At 37.3% G+C, this 19,511-nt stretch overlaps 1 protein-coding gene across 7 annotated transcripts in view; it reads right to left on the bottom strand.

Moving 5' to 3' along the window:
- GALC (galactosylceramidase) overlaps window positions 1-19,511 on the bottom strand; it is a 130,678-nt gene that overhangs the window by 18,628 nt on the left and 92,539 nt on the right. For all 7 annotated transcript variants that reach the window (XM_064375113.1, XM_064375109.1, XM_064375110.1 and 4 more), the window contains one exon: window positions 18,163-18,290. In XM_064375113.1, the coding sequence (XP_064231183.1) occupies window positions 18,163-18,290 (128 nt within the window). The remainder of the gene's footprint in view (window positions 1-18,162; window positions 18,291-19,511) is intronic.

Consider the following 19,511-nt stretch of genomic DNA (forward strand, 5'->3'; position numbering starts at 1 on the left):
TCTGTCTCTTAGTAATTGATAGTACAACTAGACAATCAACAAGATGTAAGAGATTTGAACACTACTGAAAGAACGTGTTCTCTTTCTAGGTCCACAAGGGGGCATAGTTTTAAGGGCAAAAACTTCCCAGCGCCATGCCCCCTCCCATCTCTCTTCATCCAGGAGATTTAACCATTTCTGCTGAATTGTTGAGGGCATGGGAAAAGGTCACAAGTCAATCACTCCAGCGGAAGTTTAAAGGAACTCTTTTCATTCGCCGGGGTCGGGGGCTTGGAGAGGGAGGGAATTCCTCCCAGATTAAAAGTCCCTGTCTCCCTCACCCGGGCCGATTTTCCTCTTCGGGAGTCCCCTTCCACTCTCGTGGAAGCTGCTTTTCCTCTCCTAAACTCCATTTCTCTCTCAATCCCCTTCCACTCAATGTGGAAGCTGTCTTTACTCTCCTAGATTCCATCTTTCTGGATTCTCTCACTCAGTGTGAGAGGAGCTTTCCTTCTCTGGTTTTCCCCCCAGGAACCTTCCTCACTCAGTGTGAAAGTGGCTTTTCTTTCTCTCTCTTTCTCCTTTTTTTCTCCCCTCTGCCTAAATAATCACTTTCTGCAAACACTTTTTGAGTCTGGTATTTACTAGTGCACTGCACCATGGTCTCCTCTCCCATTCTTGGGTGAGTGACAGACCAAGAACCTGGAGAAACGTCCTCTCAGGGGAGCTGAGGGCTCCCCTGAACCCAAAAACCACCAAATAATGTGCCTTGACATCTATAAATGACTCCATCTAGTAACAGCAGGATGCACATTCTTTTCAAGTGTACATGGAACACGGACCAAACTACACCATACTCTGATTCATAAAGCAAGTCCTCATAAATATAAAAAGATTCAAGTCACACAAAATATTTTTTTAACCATAGTAGAATTAAATCAGGAGTGAATAACTGAAAACCTTCTGGAAAAGTCCAAAATATTTACAAACTAAATAACAAATTTCTAAATAATCAATGGGTCAAAAGAAAAACAAAAAGGAAATTAGAATTTTCAGCTTTATGAAAATGAAAACACAACGTATCAGAATTTGTGGTATGCCACTAAAACAATACTTAGAAGGAATTTAGAGCACTAAATACCTAGATTAGAAACAAAGAAGGGATCTGAGAGTTCAGCTTCAGTCTTGAGATACTAGAAAAATAGTAGCAAATTTAAAAATTTACAAATTTGGTTCAGCATACACTGCTCAGGTGATGAGTGCACCAAAATCTCACAAATCACCACTAAAAAACTTGCTCATGTAACCAAATACCACTTGTTCCCCAAAAAAGCTATGGAAATAACATTTTTTAAAGTAAAAATAAAAATAAAGACCAAAATAAGCAAAGAAAATAAAGAGAAAAAAAGAATCAATTAAACAAAAGCAAATTTAAAAACCACAAGAAAATAATAAAACCAAAAGCTGATTTTTTGAGAAGATCAATAAAACTGAAAAACCTCTAGCCAGACTAATCAAAAATCAGCATACAACGAAAGAAAACATACATTTCAACAATAATAAAGACGATACCACTAGAGATCAAATATTTGCCAAGCGGGAGAGACAAGGCATGAAACAGCTTCAAAACTGTTTTTAAAGGAATTGATATTTGGCACAGAGCACAGGGAGGTTCAAGACTAATGTAGTTCTCAAAAATAATGGAAGTTTTGGTGAAAAGCAAATAAGAGGCCAGTACATTCGTTATAGGCATAAGTGAAACCATAGCCCAGCCTAGTATACCATTGAGAATCAAAAAAAGTAAGTGACAGTTAAAAAAAAAAAAACAAACAAACAAAAACAAAACACCTCCTGTGGTCAGAAGAAAACGAAAACACTATACCTCAAACCATCGCTGAAAATGAGTTGGAATTTAATTGAATCAGTCTTTGGAACAATTTAAGTCCCAGGGCATTGTTTAAAACAATACAGAAATCCACCAGCAATCAGTGTAACTTATACTGAGGTGTGATCAAGGAACCAGACAGAGTCCTGGAAAAACCGATGTCATCCCACAGTGACTGTGGATATGCCAAAAGTCACATTCTCCAAGGAGCAACATTTCAGGCTTTACAGTGTTTGTGTGTGAAGAAGAAGAGAACAGACTTCACTAAAATACTTCAGCAAATCACTAAATAAATAAACAAGTCTCAAGGGAGAGAGGATCAATGCCCTGAGTTGCTAGCATATATTACATGTGAGTTGCTACCATATATTATATTTAAGGTCCAGTTTCCAAAAATGCACAAAAAAAATGAGACATTCAAAGAAAAAGAAGTGTGCCCCAAACACAGGGGGGAAAAGTAGGCAAGAGAAACTACCACTGAGAGAAAACAGATGTCAGATTTAACAAAGACTTCAAAGTAGACAATATAAGTGCCCATCAATAGCAAACCAAATAAAGAAAATGTGCCATATATATATATATATATATATATATATATATATATACACACACACACCATGCAACACTACACAGCAATAAAAAAGAATGAAATCAAATCAACTAACATTATCCATCATATAAGCAGAACCAAAGACAAAACCACACAATTATCTCAATAGATGCAGAAAAGGCCTTTAATAAAAGTCAAAATCCCTTCACGTTAAAAACTCTCAATAAACTACATACTGACAGAACATATCTCAAAACAAGAAGATCTATTTATGACAAACCCACAGCCAATATCAGATTGAATGGGAAAAAGCTAGAAGCATTCCCTCTGAAAACTGGTACAAGACAATGATGCCCTCTGTCACCACTCCTATTCAACATAGTATTAGAAGTTCTGGCCAGGGCAATCAGGCAAGAGAAAGAAATAAAGGATTCAAATAGGAAGAGAAGAAGTCAAATTATCTGTTTGCAGATGACATGATTGAATATTTAGAAAACTCTGTAGTCTCTGGGAGGGGAGCACTATACATGGGGGTCTGTTGTGGGGGAGTGGGGGGAACAGCAGGGGGGTGGGGAATTGGGGAGGGATAGCATGGGGAGAAATGCCAGATATGGGTGAAGGGGAGGAAGGCAGCAAATCACACTGCCACGTATGCACCTATGCAACAACCTTGCATGTTTTTCACATGTACCCCAAAACCTAAAATGCAATTAAAAAAAAAAAAAAAAAAGAAAACTCTGTAGTCTCAGCCCAAAAACACCTTAAGCTGATAAGCAACTTCAGCAAAGTCTCAGGATACAAAATCAACGTACAAAAATCACAAGCATTCCTCTACACCAACAACATACAGAGAGCTAAATCATGAATGAACTCCCATTCACAATTGCTACAAAGAGAATAAAACATCTAAGAATACAGCTAACAAGGGATGCAAAGGACCTCTTCAAGAAGAACTACAAACCACTGCTCAAGGAAATAAACAAGGACACAAACAAATGGAAAAACAATTTTTCCAAGGAAGAATTAATATCGTGAAAATGGCCATACTGACTACAGTAATTTATAGATTCAATGCTATTCCCATCAAACTATAATTAGCATTCTTCACAGAATTAGAAAAAGTACTTTAAATTTCATCTGGAATCAAAGAAGACCCTGTATAGCCAAGATAATCCTATGCCAAAAGAACAAAGCTATAGGCATCACGCTACCTGACTTCAAACTATACTACAAGGATACAGTAACCAAAACAGCATGGTACTGCTTCATATAGATGAATGGAACAAAGTAGAGACCTCAGAAATAACACCATACATCCACCATCAACTGATCTTTTACAAATCTGACAAAAACAAGCAATGGGGAAAAGATATCCTATTCAATAATGGTGCCGGGAAAACTGGCTAGCCATATGCAGAAAACTGAAACTGGAACCCCTCCTTACACCTTATACAAAAATTAACTCAAGATAGATTAAAGACTTACATGTAAAACCCAAAACTATAAAAACACTAGAAGAAAGCCTAGGCAATACCATTCAGAACATAGGCATGAACAAATACTTCATGATAAAAACACTAAAAGCAATTGCAACAAAAGTCAAAATTGACAAATGGAATCTTATTAAACTAAGGAGCTTCTATACAGAAAAAGAAACTATCATCACAGTGAACAGGCAAGCTACAGAATGGGAGAACATTTTTGTAATCTACCCATCTGACAAAGGTCTAATATCCATAATTTACAAGGAACTTAAAATTGTAAGAAAAAAAACAACCTCATTGAAAAGTAAGCAAAGGATATGAACAGACAGTTCTCCAAAGAAGACATTTACGGAGCCAACAAACATATGAAAAAAAGCTCAACATCACTGATCATTAGAGAAATGCAAATCAAAACCACAATGAGATATAATCTCATGCCAGTCAGAATGGCAATTATTAAAAAGTCAAGAAACAAGAGATGCTGGTAAGGCTGTGGAGATATAGTAATGCTTTTACACTGTTAGTGAGAATGTAAATTAGTTCAACCATTGTGGAAGACAGTATGGTGATTCCTCAAGGACCTTGAACCAGAAATACCATTTGACTCAGCAATGCCATTACTGGGTATTACTCAAAGGAATATAAATCATTCTACTATAAAGACACATGCACACATATATTTATTTCAGCACTATTTACAATAGCAAAGACATGGAACCAACCCAAATGTCTATCAATGAAAGACTGGTTAAAGAAAATGTGGTACATATACACCATGGCATATTATCCAGTCATAAAAAGGAATGAGATCATGTCCTTTGCAGGGACATGGATGCAGCTGGAAGCCAACATCCTCAGCAAACTAACACAGGAAGAGAAAACCAAACACTGCATGTTCTCACTCATAAGTGCGAGTTGATCAATGAGAACACATGGACACAGGGAGGGGAACAACACACAAGTGCCTGTTGGTAGGTGGAGGGTGATGAGAGGGAACTTAGAGGGAAGTCAATAGGTACAGCTAATCCCCTGGCACATGAATACCTATGTAACAAACCTGCACCTTCTGCACATGTATCCTGGAATTTAAAGTAAATTTTTTAAAAAAAGAAAAAAAAAGAATTAAATCATGTCCTTGCAGCAACATGGATACAGCTGGAGGCCATTATTCTAAATGTATTAACACAGGTACAGAAAACCAAATACTTTATGTTCTCATTTACAAATGGGAACTAAACATTGGGTACACCTGGACATGAAGGTGGGAACAAGAGACACTGGGTACTACTGGTTGTGGGGGGAGACAAGGAATGAAAAACTATTGCTACTATGCTCACTAGCTGGGTACAGGATCATTCATACCCCAAACCTCCACATCACACAATACATCCATGTAACAAACATGAATATGTGCCCCTTGAATCTAAAACAAAAGCTTAAATTATAAAAAAAAAAAAGTAGCCAATATAAATATGTTCAACTAACTAAAGAGAAATTAAAATCTCAATGAAGTAAAGCAAGGCATGATGAAAATATTTCATCAATACATAGTATCAATAAAGTGACAGAAAATCTAAAAAAAAACCTGCAAATTCTAGAAATTGAAAAACACAGTAAGTAATATGAAAAATTACAGGGATCAACAGTAAATATGAACTGGCAAAACTCACAAAGAAATTGAAGACATCGATAGAGACAGTGTAACCTGAAGAATAAAGAAAAAAACATGAAAATAAAAATGAACAGCACCTCAGAGAGATGTGGGATTCCACTAAGTTCATCAACACATATACAATGGGATAACAAGAGGAGTAGAGCAAAAGGAGCAGAAAACAATATTCAAAGATACAGTAGCTGAAAAATTCCTAAATTTGTTTTAAAAAATATTAATCTATATATCCTAAAAGATCCACAAACTCCAAAAATAAACGCAAAGAGATTCCACAAAGACACATAAAGATGCTAAAAGTCAAAGAAAAACTTGACTTGAAATCTTGAAAGCAGCCAAAAGAAAAATGACTTATCATTTACAAGGGAACCTCAATAAGATTAACATTGATTTATCACCCAAAACAATGGAGGATATCATATTCAAAGTGTTCAAAGAAAAACACTGTCAATCAAGAATCCAATTTCCATCAAAACTATCTTTCAAATAATGAAGGCAAAATACATTGTTAGATAAACAAAAACAGAGAATGTGTTGATGGAAGACGCAGCTTTCATCAAATACTAAAGAAGTCCTTTAAGCTGAAAGCAAATGACCCAAGACAGTAAATCAATTTCAAGAACAAAAAGGACTGGTAAAGGTAATTACGTAATTATAAAATATGGTAAAAAAATGCGTATTTCTTTCTCTCATAACTCCCTTCTCATAACTGATTTTAAAAGCAATTTATAAAACAACATGTATGTAATTGTATTCTTAGAACATTCAGAAATGTAATATAATTGCCAACAACAGCATAAAAGAGCCAATAAAAAAAAGTTGTATTTGGCTTAAGAAAATGATACCAGATGGGAAATCAAATCCACAGAAACAAATGAATAGAACAAAAATGGTAAACAAGAAGACTCACATAACAAACTCTATAAATATATATTTGTAATAAAATATAAATATACAAATATGCTTTTATAAACATGTATTTTTTCTTTTTTTATATTGTACTTTAGGTTCTGGGGTACATGTGCTGATCATGCAGGACTGTTGCATAGGTACATACTTGGCAAGGTGGTTTACTTCCACCTTCCACCATCCCCATCACCTGTAACTGGCAGTTAGCCCTCCCAGCCTCCCTACCCCTGCTGTCCCTCCCTTAGCACCCCCGCCCACTGACCCCAGTGTGTAATGCTCCTCTCCCTGTGTCCGTGTGTTCTCATTGTTCAACACCCACCTATGAGTGAGAAGATGCAGTGTTTGGTTTTCTGTTCTTGTGTCAGTTTGCTGAGAATGATGGTTTCCAGATTCATCCTTGTCCCTACAAAAGACAAGAACTCATCCCTTTTTATGGCTGCGTAGTATTCCATGGTGAATATGTGCCACATTTTCTTTGTCCAGTCTATCATTCATGGGCACTTGGGTTGGCTTCATGTCTCTGCTATTGTAAACGGTGCCACAATGAACATACATGTGCATATGACTTTATAATACAATGATTTATAATCTTTTGGATATATACCTAGTAATAGGATCGCTGGGTTAAATGGAATTTCTATTTCTAGATCCTTGAGGTATCACCACACTGTCTTCCACAATGGTTGAACTAATTTACACTCCTACCAACAGTGTAAAAATGTTCCTATTTCTCCACATCCTCTCCAGCATCTATGGTCTCCTGATTTTTTAATGATCACCATTCTAACTGGCGTGAGGTGGTATCTCAATGTGGTTTTGATTTGCATATCTCTAACAATCAGTGATGATGAGCATTTTTCATATGTTTGCTGGCCTCGTAAATGTCTTCTTTTGAAAACTGCTAATATCCTTCGCCCACTTTTGAATGAGTTTGTTTTTTTCTTGTAAATCTGCTTTAGTTATCTGTAGATGCTGGATATTAGGCCTTTGTTAGATGGGTGGATTGCAAAGATTTTTTTCCCATTAGGTTGGATGCCAGTTCACTCTGATTGTTTCTTTTCCTGGGTAGAAACTCTTAAGTTTAATTAGATCCCATTTGTCTATTTTGGCTTTGGTTGCCATTGCTTTTGGTGTTTTAGTCATGAAGTCATTGCTTATGCCTATGTCCTGAATGGTTTTTAGTTTCTTTGCATTGGGTTAGAACATGTTCCTTTAGCTCAGAGAAGTTTGTTATTACCCACCTTCTGAAGCCTGCTTCTGTCAATTGGTTGAACTCGTTCCCCATCCTGATTTCTTCCCTTGCTGGTGAGGAATTGTGAGCCCTTGAAGGAGAAGAGGCATTCTGGTCTTTGGTGGTTTCATCCTTTTTGCGCTGGTTTCTTCCCATCTTCGTGAATTTATCTAGCTCTGATCTCAGGTTGCGGCTAGATGAGGTTGCTTGTCTGCCTGTCAAGGCGCTGCTGGGTTGCCAAGGATGCAGTCCAGTTGCTACGTAGGCTTCCTGTGTCTTTTGTTTATCCAGGAAGATTAGGTCCACCTCTTTAATAGCGGGTGCCCTTCATCCCGGGAGCTCGAGGTGCTGCTGGGTTTCCAAGGACTCAGTCTGGTTGCTATGAAGGCTTCCTGTGTCTTTTGTTTTCACAGGAAGATTAGGCCCACCTATTTAATGGCGAGTGCCCTTCTCTCCGCTGAGCTCGACTGTTCAGGGTTGACGTCAGGCTGAGGTACTGGCTGTGGAACCCTCAACTAAGAGGGCTTCAGTCTGCTGGGCTTTGTCGGGGAGGGACCCACCTAGGCATATCATCTGTCTCCATGCTTTCAACTCCCTCCTTCTAGGGGCAGGGGGGGCAGTAGCTCAGTCTGTAGGGCTCTCCTGGCCAGTTTTGCATCCACTTAGTTCTGTGCCAGCAATCCATGGCGCTGGCCCAGATTGTTATTCAACTCTGCACTTGTAACTCCCAGTGCTTGACCAGTGAAGATCCCCTATTCTGTGCGTTGCAGAGGCTTTGAGGGAAGCACTGCATCTGGACCGGGGCACTTTCTGGGTGAAGCAGTGCCCCTCCCAACCTCAGTTTTCCCTGTTTGGGCTACGCCAATTGTCTAACCAGTTCCATTGATATGAACCTGGTACCTCAGTTTAAGCGGCGTAGATCTCTCACTTTCTGCGTCTCCCTCACCAGGTGTTGTGCACCAGAGTTGCTTCTATTCAGCCATCTTGGATACCGAGTCTATATTTTTAATTTTTATTTCAATAGCTTTAGGGATACAAGTAGTTTTCCCCCTCCAAGTCTCCAATGTCCATTATACCACTCTGTATGCCTTTGTGTACCCATAGCTCCCACTTATATTAGAACAAGTGGTATTTGTTTTTCAATTCCTGAGTTAATTCACTTAAAGTAATGGTCTCCAATTTCATCCAAGTTGCTGCAAACGGCATTATTTCATTCTTTTCTATGGCTGAAGAGTATTTCATGGTACACACACACACACACACACACACACACACACACACACACATTTCCTTTATCCACTAACCAGTTGATGGGCACTTAGGTTGATTCCGTATCTTTCAATTGTGAATTGTGCTGCAACAAACATGTATGCAGGTGACTTTTTGATACAGTGACTTCTTTTCTTCTGGGTAGATACCCGATAGTGGGATTGCAGGAATGAAGGGTAATTCAATCTACTTTTAATTCTTTGAGAAATCTCCACACTGTTGTCCACAGAGGTTGTACTAATTTACATTCCCACCAGCAATGTATAAGCATTCTCTTTTCACCACATGGATGCCAACATCTGTTTTTTTTTTTTTTTTTGACGTTTCAATAATGGCCATTCTGATTTGATTAAGGTGGTATCTCATTGTGGTTCTAATTTGTATTTCCCTGATGATTAGTGATGTTCAGCCTTTTTTCATCCTTTTTTTAGCCATTGGTATATCTTCTTTTGAGAAATATCTATTCATGTCACCTGCCACTTTTTAATGGGATTTGTGTTTTTCTTGCTGATTTGAGTTCCTTATAAATTCTGGATATTAGTCCTTTGCATAATTTGTAAATGGCTTCTCCCATTCTGTAGGTTGCCTGTTTACTGCCTGATTCTTCAGAAGGCTTTTAGTTTAATTAGGTCCCATTTATTTATTTCTGTTTTGCTGCATTTGCTTTTTGGGTCTTAGTCATAAATTATTTGCCTAGGCCAATGTCCAGAGAGTTTTTCCTAGATTTTCTTCTAGAATTTTTATGGCTTCAGGTCTTATAAGGATTGAAGCCTTTAATCCATCTTGAGTTAATTTCTGTATATGGTGAGGTAAGAGGTAGGGATGCAGTTTCATTATTCTAGGCAAATAATGTTGCTATCCAATTTTCCCAGCACATTTATTAAATAGGATGTCCTTTCCCAAAATTTATATTTTTGTGTGCTTTGTCAAAGATCAGTTGGTTTTAAGTATTTGGCTTTATTTTTGGGTTCTCTATTCTGCTCCATTGATCTATGACTCCTAGATCTGATACAGGAATTCAGTAAAGTTTTGAGTTACAAAATCAATGTACACAAATTTGCAGCACTACTGTACAACAATAATGACAAAGCTGAGAGTCAAATTAACTCCATCTCTTTTAGAATAGCTATAAAAAATATAATATATAATAGATAATGCAAACAAATGGAAATACATCCCATGCTCATGGATCGAAAGAATCAATATTGTGAAAATGAGACCACAATGCCCAAAGCAATCTACATATTCAGTGTAATTTATATCAAAATATCAACATTTTTCACAGAATTAGAAAAAACAATCCTAAAATTCATATGGAACCAAAAAAGAGTCCAAATACCCAAAGAAATCCTGAACAAAAAGAACAATCTGGAGGCATCACATTATCTAACTTCAAATCACACTACAAGGCTATAATAACCAAAACAGCATGTTACTGGTTTAAAAACCATATAAATTTATATATAAAGTAACAATGTCCTATTAAGTTTGCAGCACACAGTATTGTGATATGTATGCTAATAATAGAACAAAAGGGGAAAGGGAACAGGGCAACAAGGGAATTCAGCATAATCTACTGGAATTCGGTTAGCTTAAATCTGAAGTGAATCCAGTAAGTTAGGATGTATATGGTAAGCCCTAGAATAATCACTAAAAAATAACTCATAAAAATATAGTGAATAATTAATATTATTAAAATGGCCATACTTCCCAAAGCAATCTATAGATTTAATGCATTCTGTATCAAAATGCCAAGGACATGCTTCACATAAATAGAAAACTCAACCATAAAATTCATATAGGACCACAAAAGACCACAAACAGCCAATGCAACCCTGAGCAAAAAGAACAAAGCTGAAGGCATCACACTACTTGACTTCAAAATATACTAAAAGGCTATAGTAACTATTAATAAAACAGCATGGTTTTGGCATAAAAGCAGACACACAGACCAATGGAACATAATAGAAAGTCCAGAAATAAATTCATACACCTATGACCAACTAATTTTCAACAAAAGTGCCAAGAATACACACTGGGAAAAAAGACAGTCTCTTCAATAAACAGCACTGGGAAAAATAGCCACATGCAGAAGAATGAGACTGGACCCTTACCTCTCACAATATACAAAAGTCAATTCAAAATTGATTGCATACTTAAATATAAAACTTGAAACTATGAAACTAGAAGAAAACAAAGGGAAAGTACTTTATGACAATGAGATGGGCAAGGATTTTTTAAATAAGACCTCAAAAGCACAGACAAAAAAAAGCAAAAATAGACCAAGGGGATTACATCAAACTGAAAAGCTTTTGCACAGCAAAAGAAACAAAGTAAAGCACACAGCCTACAAAATGGGAGGAAGTATTTCCAAATTCTACATCAGACAAGGGGTTAATATCTAAACTACATAAAGAACTTAAACAACAAGAACAACAACAAAATAGCCCAATTTAAAATTGGGCAAAAGACTGCAATAGACATTTTGCAGAAGAAGACAATACAGATGGCCAACAGGTACATTAAAAAATATTCAACATCACTAATCATCAGGGAAATGCAAATCAAATGGGGATACCACCTCTCTTTACTTAGAATGACTATTATCAAAAAGACAAAAGAAAACAAGTGTTGGTGAGGATGCAGAAAAAAAGAAATACTTACTTAATGTTGATGGAGTTGTAAATTGGTATAGTCACTATAAAAAACAGTGTGGAGATTCCTAAAAAGCTAAAAATAGGCGGGGCATATGGTGGCTCACACCCATAATCCCAGTACTTTGGGAGGCTTAGGTAGGCAGATCACGTGAGGTCAGGAGTTTGAGAGCAGCCTGGCCAACATGGTAAAACCTGTCTCTACTAAAAATACAAAAATTAATTGGGTGTGGTGGCAGGTGCCTGTAATCCCAGCCACTCGGGAAGCTGAGGCAGAAGAATCACTTGAACCCAGGACGCAAAGGTTGCAGTGAACCGAGATTGTGCCACTGTAGTCCAGCCTGGGAGTACAGAGACTCTGTCTCAAAAAAAATTAAAATAAAAAATAAATTAAAAGTAGAGCTACCACATGATCCAGTAATCTCACTGTATGTTAAAGAGGTATCTGCACTCCCATATTTATTAAAACACTATTTACAATAGCCAATATATGGAATCAACCCACGTGTTCAACAATGAATACATGAATAAAGATAATGTGGTATATATGCACAATGGAGTATTATTCAGTCATAAAAAGAATGAAATCCTGATTCTGCAACAACATGGAGGAATATGGAGGATATCATGTTAAGTGAAATAAGCCACACACAAGACGATAAATACCTCATGATCGCACTTACATGTGGAATAAAAAAAAAGAGTTGCTATCACAGATGCAGAGAGTAGATCACTGGTTACCAGACACTGGGGTGGGGCTGGGAAGGATAGGAAGAGGTTGGTCAATAGATACAAAGTAACTATTACACAGGAGGAATAAGTTCTGGTGTTTTATTGCACAGTAGGGTGAGGATGGCTAACAGTAAGGTTTCGTGTATTACAAAATGGCTAGAAGAGAGGCTTTTGAATGCTCTCTATCATAAAGAAATGATAAACTCATGAGGTGATGGGCATATCTTGATTTGATCATTTTATCACATACATGTATCAAAACATTAAAGTGGGGAGAGAGATCCAAGATGGCCGATTAGCAACAGCTCAGGATTGCAGCTCCCAGTGAAAGCGCAGAGAGTGAGTGGACGCCACACTCCCAGATGAATTTTTGTTGCCCACGGACCAGGAGATTCCCAGCGGAGGAGCCACACAGGTCGCCAGTGCAACTCTTTTGGCCAGCGCAGCTGTTTTGCCGGCGCTCCGGCGCGGCAGTTCTCAGTGCGGAGTATACGGGACTGGGTGTCCTTCTAGTTGGCGTTTGGAGCTCCGGGAAGGCAGAGTCACCCATTCAACTGATTGAAAAGGGGACTGAAATAGAGAGCCAGACCAGGAGATTCCTGGGCAAAAAAAGCTCCACGAATCTCAATGCCGCTGTTTCAGCTGGCGCAGTGGGTTGCCGCAAGGGAAATTACACAGATTCTGGTGCCCTTTCAACAGGTAACTGAATAGACCGTTCAACAAAAAAAAAAGAAAAAGGCTCTGAGACAGGGAGCCAGGTGATCAGGTTCAGCTGGTCCCAACCCCACAAAAAAACAGCAATTGGAAACACTGATGGTTGAGAGTTTCACAGCAAGCACAGCTGAACCCGGGAAGGTCCAGCTCTGTGAGGGGAAGGGCATCCACCAAAGGAAAACTAAGAAACAGAAAAAACTTCATCGCTGGACATCCACTCAGAGACCCAAGCCGAAAGCCAGCAATTACAAAGACAACAGGTGGATAAATCCACAAAGATGGGAAGAAACCAGCACAAAAAGGCTGAAAACACCCGAAATCAGAATGCCTCTCCTCCTACAGGGGATTGCAGCTCCTCATCAGCAAGGGAACAAGGCCTGATGGAGAATGAGTGTGATGAATTGACAGAATCAGGCTTCAGAAGGTGGATAATAAGAAACTTCTGTGAGCTAAAAGAACATGTTCTAACCCAATGCAAAGAAACTAAGAACGTTGAAAAAAGGTTTGATGAAATGCTAATGAGAATAGACAATTTAGAGAGGAATATAAGTGAATTAATGGAGCTGAAAAACACAATACGAGAACTTTGCGAAGTATGCACAGGTTTTAACAGTCAAATTGATCAAGCAGAAGAAAGGATATCAGAGGTCAAAGACCAACTCAATGAAATAAAATGAGAAGACAAGATTAGAGAAAAAAGGGTAAAAAGGAATGAGCAAAGTCTCCAAGATATATGGGACTATGTGAAAAGACCTAATCTATGTTTGATAGGTGTACCTGAATGTGACGAAGAGAGAACGAATCCAAGCTGGAAAATATTCTTCAGGATATTATCCAGGAAAACTTTCCCGACCTAGCAAGACAGGACAACACTCAACTCCAGGTAATACAGAGAACACCACAAAGATATTCCTCAAGAAGAGCAACCCCAAGGCACATAATTATTAGATTCACCAGGGTTGAAATGAAGGAGAAAATACTAAGGGCAGCCAGAGAGAAAGGTCAGGTTACCCACAAAGGGAAGCCTATCAGACTCACAGCAGATCTCTCAGCAGAAACCCTACAAGCCAGAAGAGAGTGGGGGCCAATATTCAACATCCTTAAAGAAAAGAATTTTCAACCCAGAATTTCATATCCTGCCAAACTAAGCTTCATAAGTGAAGGAAAAATAAAATTTTTTGTGAACAAGCAAGTACTCAGAGATTTCATCACCACCAGGCCTGCTTTACAAGAGTTTCTAAAAGCAGCACTACACATAGAAAGAAACAACCAGTATCAGCCACTCCAAAAACATACCAAAAGGTAAAGAGCATCACCGTAATGAAGAATCTACATCAATTAATGGGCAAAACAGCCAGCTAGCATTAAATGGCAGTATTAAACTCACATATATCAATATTAATCCTAAATTTAAATGGACTAAATGCCCCAATCAAAAGACACAGATAGGCAAATTGGATAAAAAGCCAAAACCCATCGGTATGCAGCATCCAGACCCATCTCACATGCAAGAATACACAAAGACTTAAAACAAAGGGATGGAGGAAGATTTACCAACCAAATGGAGAGGAAAAAAAAAAAAAAAAGCAGGAGTTGCAATTCTCATCTCTGATAAAATAGACTTTAAGGCAACAAAGACCAAAAGAGACAAAGAAGGACATTACATAATGGTAAAAGGATCAATGCAACAAGAAGAGCTAACGATCCTAAATATATATGCACCCAATACAGGAGCACACAGATACATAAGGCAAGTTCTTAATGACTTATAAAGAGACTTAAGACTCCCACACAATAATAGTGGGAGACTTTAACACCACATTGTCAATATTAGACAGATCAACAAGATAGAAAATTAACAAGGATATCCAGGACTTGAACTCAGACCTGGAACAAGTAAACTTAATAAACATTTACAGAACTCTCCACCCCAAATCCACAAAACATATATTTTTCTCAGCATCACATCACACCTATTCTAAAAGTGACCACATAATTGGAAGTAAATCACTCCTCAGCAATTGCATAGCATTTCACAGGTTTAAATGAAATATTGGTTGGTTGTTTATTTTCCTCCCTTATTCCTTCCTGTCTCTATTTTTAAGCACAATTATTGGCATAAAAGAGGGTTTTTAATACCCATTTTTATACTGCATTCTAGCCTGGGCAATAGAGCAAGATTCTCATTCTTTCTCCCTCTTTTTCTTCCTCTTTCTCTCTTTCATTCCTTTTTTCTTTTCTTTCTCTTTCTTTTTTCTCTTTCAAAAAAAAACATCAAATTGTACCTTGCATTAATAACAAATAAAAATATAACAAAGTTGAGGTACTCACATTTCCTGATTTCAAAATTTACCAGAAAGCTACAGTAATTAAGACAGTGTGGTGCTCACATTAGAAAAGATACATAGGCCAATCAAATAAAATTGAGGTTCCAGAAATAAATCCTCAAATTTATTGTCAATTGCTTTTCAACAACGGTGCTAGGACAATTCAATGAAGAAAGAACAGTCTTTTCAAAAAAATAGTTCAGGGACAACTGGATATCAAAATGCAAAACAATCAAGTTGGACCCACAGCTGATACCAGTTAAGAAAGAAAATGGACCAAAAAACCTAAATTTAAGATTTTAAACTCTAAAACTCGTAAAATAATACATAAATCTTCAGAACCTTGAATTAGGCAACAGTTTCTTAGATATGACACCAAAAGCACAAGAAACAAACAAAAAAACAAAATGGACTTCATCACAATTTAAAACTTTCTTTAATTCAAAGAGTACCATTAAGAAAACGAAAGACAACCCATGCAATGGTTAAACATCTGCAAATTATATTTCTGATAAGGAATTTTTATATAGAATAGAAAACACTTAAGACTCAATAATAAAAACACAAATATCCCAATTTAAAAATGGGCAGAGTTTAAACAGACATTTCCCCAAAGAACATACACTACTGGCCAATAAGCACAAGAAAAGATCCCCACATCATTAGTCTCTAGGAAAATGCAAATAAAACTACAATAACATGGCATTTCACATCCACTAGGATGGCTATAATCAAAAGCACCGACAATAAGAACTGTTGGGGAGGATGTGGAGAATTGTAAGCTTCATAAACTACTGGTGGCAATGTAAAATGGTGCAATAACTTTGGAAAACAATTTGGTGGTTCCTCAAAATTTTAAACACAGAGTTACCATGTGACCCAGCAATTCCACTCCTACATATATACACAAGTGAAGTGAAAACATCCACAGAAAAATTTGTACACGTATGCTAATCCATACCATTATTCATAACAGCCATGACAGGGCTCAAGACACACCTCCCCCAAATATTTTAAAGTGAAGAAATCTGAGAAAAATGCAGAAGTAGGAAGGTTACTCTCTGACCTTCTCCTTTCTTCTCTAAGCAGGTCATAAGACCCTCATTCAACAGGTGCTCTCCTTATATCCTTTATCTCTGAAGACAGTTTCTGGTGAAGAAGATGAGATGCCTACTTACTTTAACAGCCTGTAAATGAGATCCTGAGACACTGACAAAAAGCTAGCAGAAAAGTAAGAATTCTCACAAAGGCCTGCTCTTCTAGATCTCTGCCTGAAGTACCCGATCAAGAGAAGGCAATTGAAAAAGAAAAAAAAAAAAAAAACTTCTTCTCATCCCATCCTCTCCAGATTCAGATTCACAGAAGGAAACATTTGTTTGGTTTGTGACTCGTAAAAATTTAGTTTTGGGTACTCATTACCTGCAGATCCCTTCCCTCCCAGGGTCAGCTATTGCTTTCCTATTTGTCTCATTTTGTATACTGAGAACCTGGCTTGACTTCCGACCTGTTGGGGATGTGTGAGATGTCAGTTTTGTATATGCAGGCAGCCAACTTCAAGTTGGGGGCCCCAAGAATATAGCCAGACAAAAATGTGACTTGCCCCCCATTTACAGCTAGCTTACCAACTATTGCCAGCTCTGACAGGGAGTTGGGAGTAGGGAGATTATCTGGGTCTTTCTTTTGACTATCCTTGGGAGTGGTTCTAGGTCTTTGGAGGATCACTTCTCAGCTTTTTGGCTGTGATCAAGTGTAGATCCTGGGAGGGCTGCATCTTTTTATACCCTCTTTCAAGGATCCTCTTCATCCATGGTAAGACATAAAAGACTTACTGGTTTGGGTTGTGAGTCACTTAATGGATACCCTTGGTTTAAAAAGCTCAATACTGCCAGGAATATTTACTGTTTGTCCTAGTTCAAACCTGATAGTAGGATACTTTAAGGCCACTCTGTTCTCTGTTTTGTATCTTGCTTCTCCCATAGGAACTTAATTGCTAGAAATCCCTCTTCACAAAGCTCTGCTGACTATATGCGCTTCCTATTCTGTCCACTTCCTTCTTGTTGGAACTTCATTGACCTCTTTGGGAAGCTTGAGATCTCCCTAAACTGGTACCTCTAAGACTTCTCTCCATTTGCTTCTGCTTCTCCTTCCACCTTTTCTCACTTTCATTCTTTCATTGAGTTCCCCTGAATCCTTGATATGTCCACTTTCAAGCCCCGACCTCCTCCCATGCCTCTGTCCACCTGTCAGACCTATTCCCTTCCTACTCCAGCCCCTCAATCACTAGAATTTTAAGCTCCTTGCTCTCAACAGACTTAAAGTCTCCCCAAAACAACCTGAGACTGAAAAAAAAAAAGCCTCCATAAGATTACATGTCAGGGCAAAACAACCTGATTACATATCAGGGCAAAACAACCTGAGGTGGAAAAAGCCACGGCCTCTGTAAGATTATATATCAGGGCAAGGGAAGGTGTGAAGGTCTTCTCCACAAATACTGGTAAACAGGTAATCTTAATTTTGTCCCAAATGCCAGAAATAAAGTGGAGAAAAGATGAGAGATGACTATTTTGTATAAATCAGTGAGCTATGTTGCTATGCTTTACTGACTCATGGCTAAAATTTTTTAAATGGAAATCATAAGATCTTGGCATCTGTCTGTATGGTTATGTATTTATATCTACAAAAAGGTGTTCAGTTTGTATTAGGTTATTTTTCCAATAGTAAAGAAGTGACTTCATCCAATAGCAATAACAAAAGTTTACCATGGTTTCAATGATGATGGTGAGGTTCCCTAAGCCATCAGTTAGAGCTACGTAGCTTCCTCCTTTCTCTAAATGGCCAACTGTCTTCAGGTAATACCAGCCAGGTTCAGTAAACTGAGTGGTATGAGCTATAGAAAACAGAAAGACCCAAATAAGATAAAAATGGCAATAACAATGTTTCTTTAAAAGAAAAAAAAAAAAGCTGGATATCAATTTGAGTCTGATTGATTCTAACAAGCTATTTTCTATTTTGGAGAAATATATCTGTCAGCTTCATGTTTAAATTTTTAAATAATCCAATAAATGGTACAACTGGAAGAAGATTCCTGGAATGATAGACAAAATAAATGAAGCTGTCAGTTCAAGAATACAATCAGTATTTTTTTTTAAGAACGATATAGTTATTCCCTCCCAATCTTGGTTCATCCCTATTTAACCCATCCTAAAATAGCTACCAAAAAAAAAAAAAAAAGCTTAAAAAAAGTTAATAATGAATTTCAAAAACTAACTTTCATGGTTTCAAACATATTTATTTCTACCACATGTATATTTATTGGTGACCTCCTAAGCTGGTCCTGAAAATGTACTAAGCAGTATACCACGTCCCAACCCTTAGAAAAGTCACAAAATTAAAAGAGTACAGTAGTTCATCTAGATCATGTGAGACCAACAATTTCAACATTCAAAGGGTTAATAAACAAGTCTTAACTTAATTTTCTCATGTTTTGGGGAGGACAATTTAAGGAGTTTAGAATAATACCATGATTACATAATTAATATGATTACAAATCTGCTTTGGAGAGCACAACTAAAGGGAAAACCACCACATTTAAGTTTAAAATAAAAACAAATTCACTTCAAATTCATGATTTTCTTCTGAAAGCATTTTACCTTTAAAGAAATTGGCTTTTCAGAAAGATTGTTAGGATTTTAAAACAAAATAGTCACAATGTTTAATCTTTTACAAAAAAAAATGTAGAAAAATTTCAGTATTATTCAGCAACAGATTTTGTTATTTTGTTTAAATTATAGTCACTATTAGTATGGTTATATCTCTTCAAGAAAAAGTGATACTAAGCCATCCATCCCTGCATAACGTCAACTTCCCTTGTGACTAAAAAATGACACTGTAGTAAAACTTTTGTGGTTCAATAAAACTGGATGTATTATCTATAGCTCTGTTCATTGTCTCTGAGCTATGTAAATTATGTCTGGTCTGGTAGAAATTTAATTGATTTCTTCCCTATTGTGAGAAACCCGATTTGCCTCCATTGACAATTCATCTCCAGTTCTCTTATTCTACAAAAACATTGTGCTATGTTGACTTTTCATTTGAACTGTTTTTAACA

This window comes from Aotus nancymaae, unplaced genomic scaffold (assembly GCF_030222135.1).
Source record: "Aotus nancymaae isolate 86718 unplaced genomic scaffold, 86718_ANA_hifiasm-v0.15.2.pri h1tg000011l, whole genome shotgun sequence".
In the NCBI taxonomy this organism is placed as follows: Eukaryota; Metazoa; Chordata; class Mammalia; order Primates; family Aotidae; genus Aotus; species Aotus nancymaae.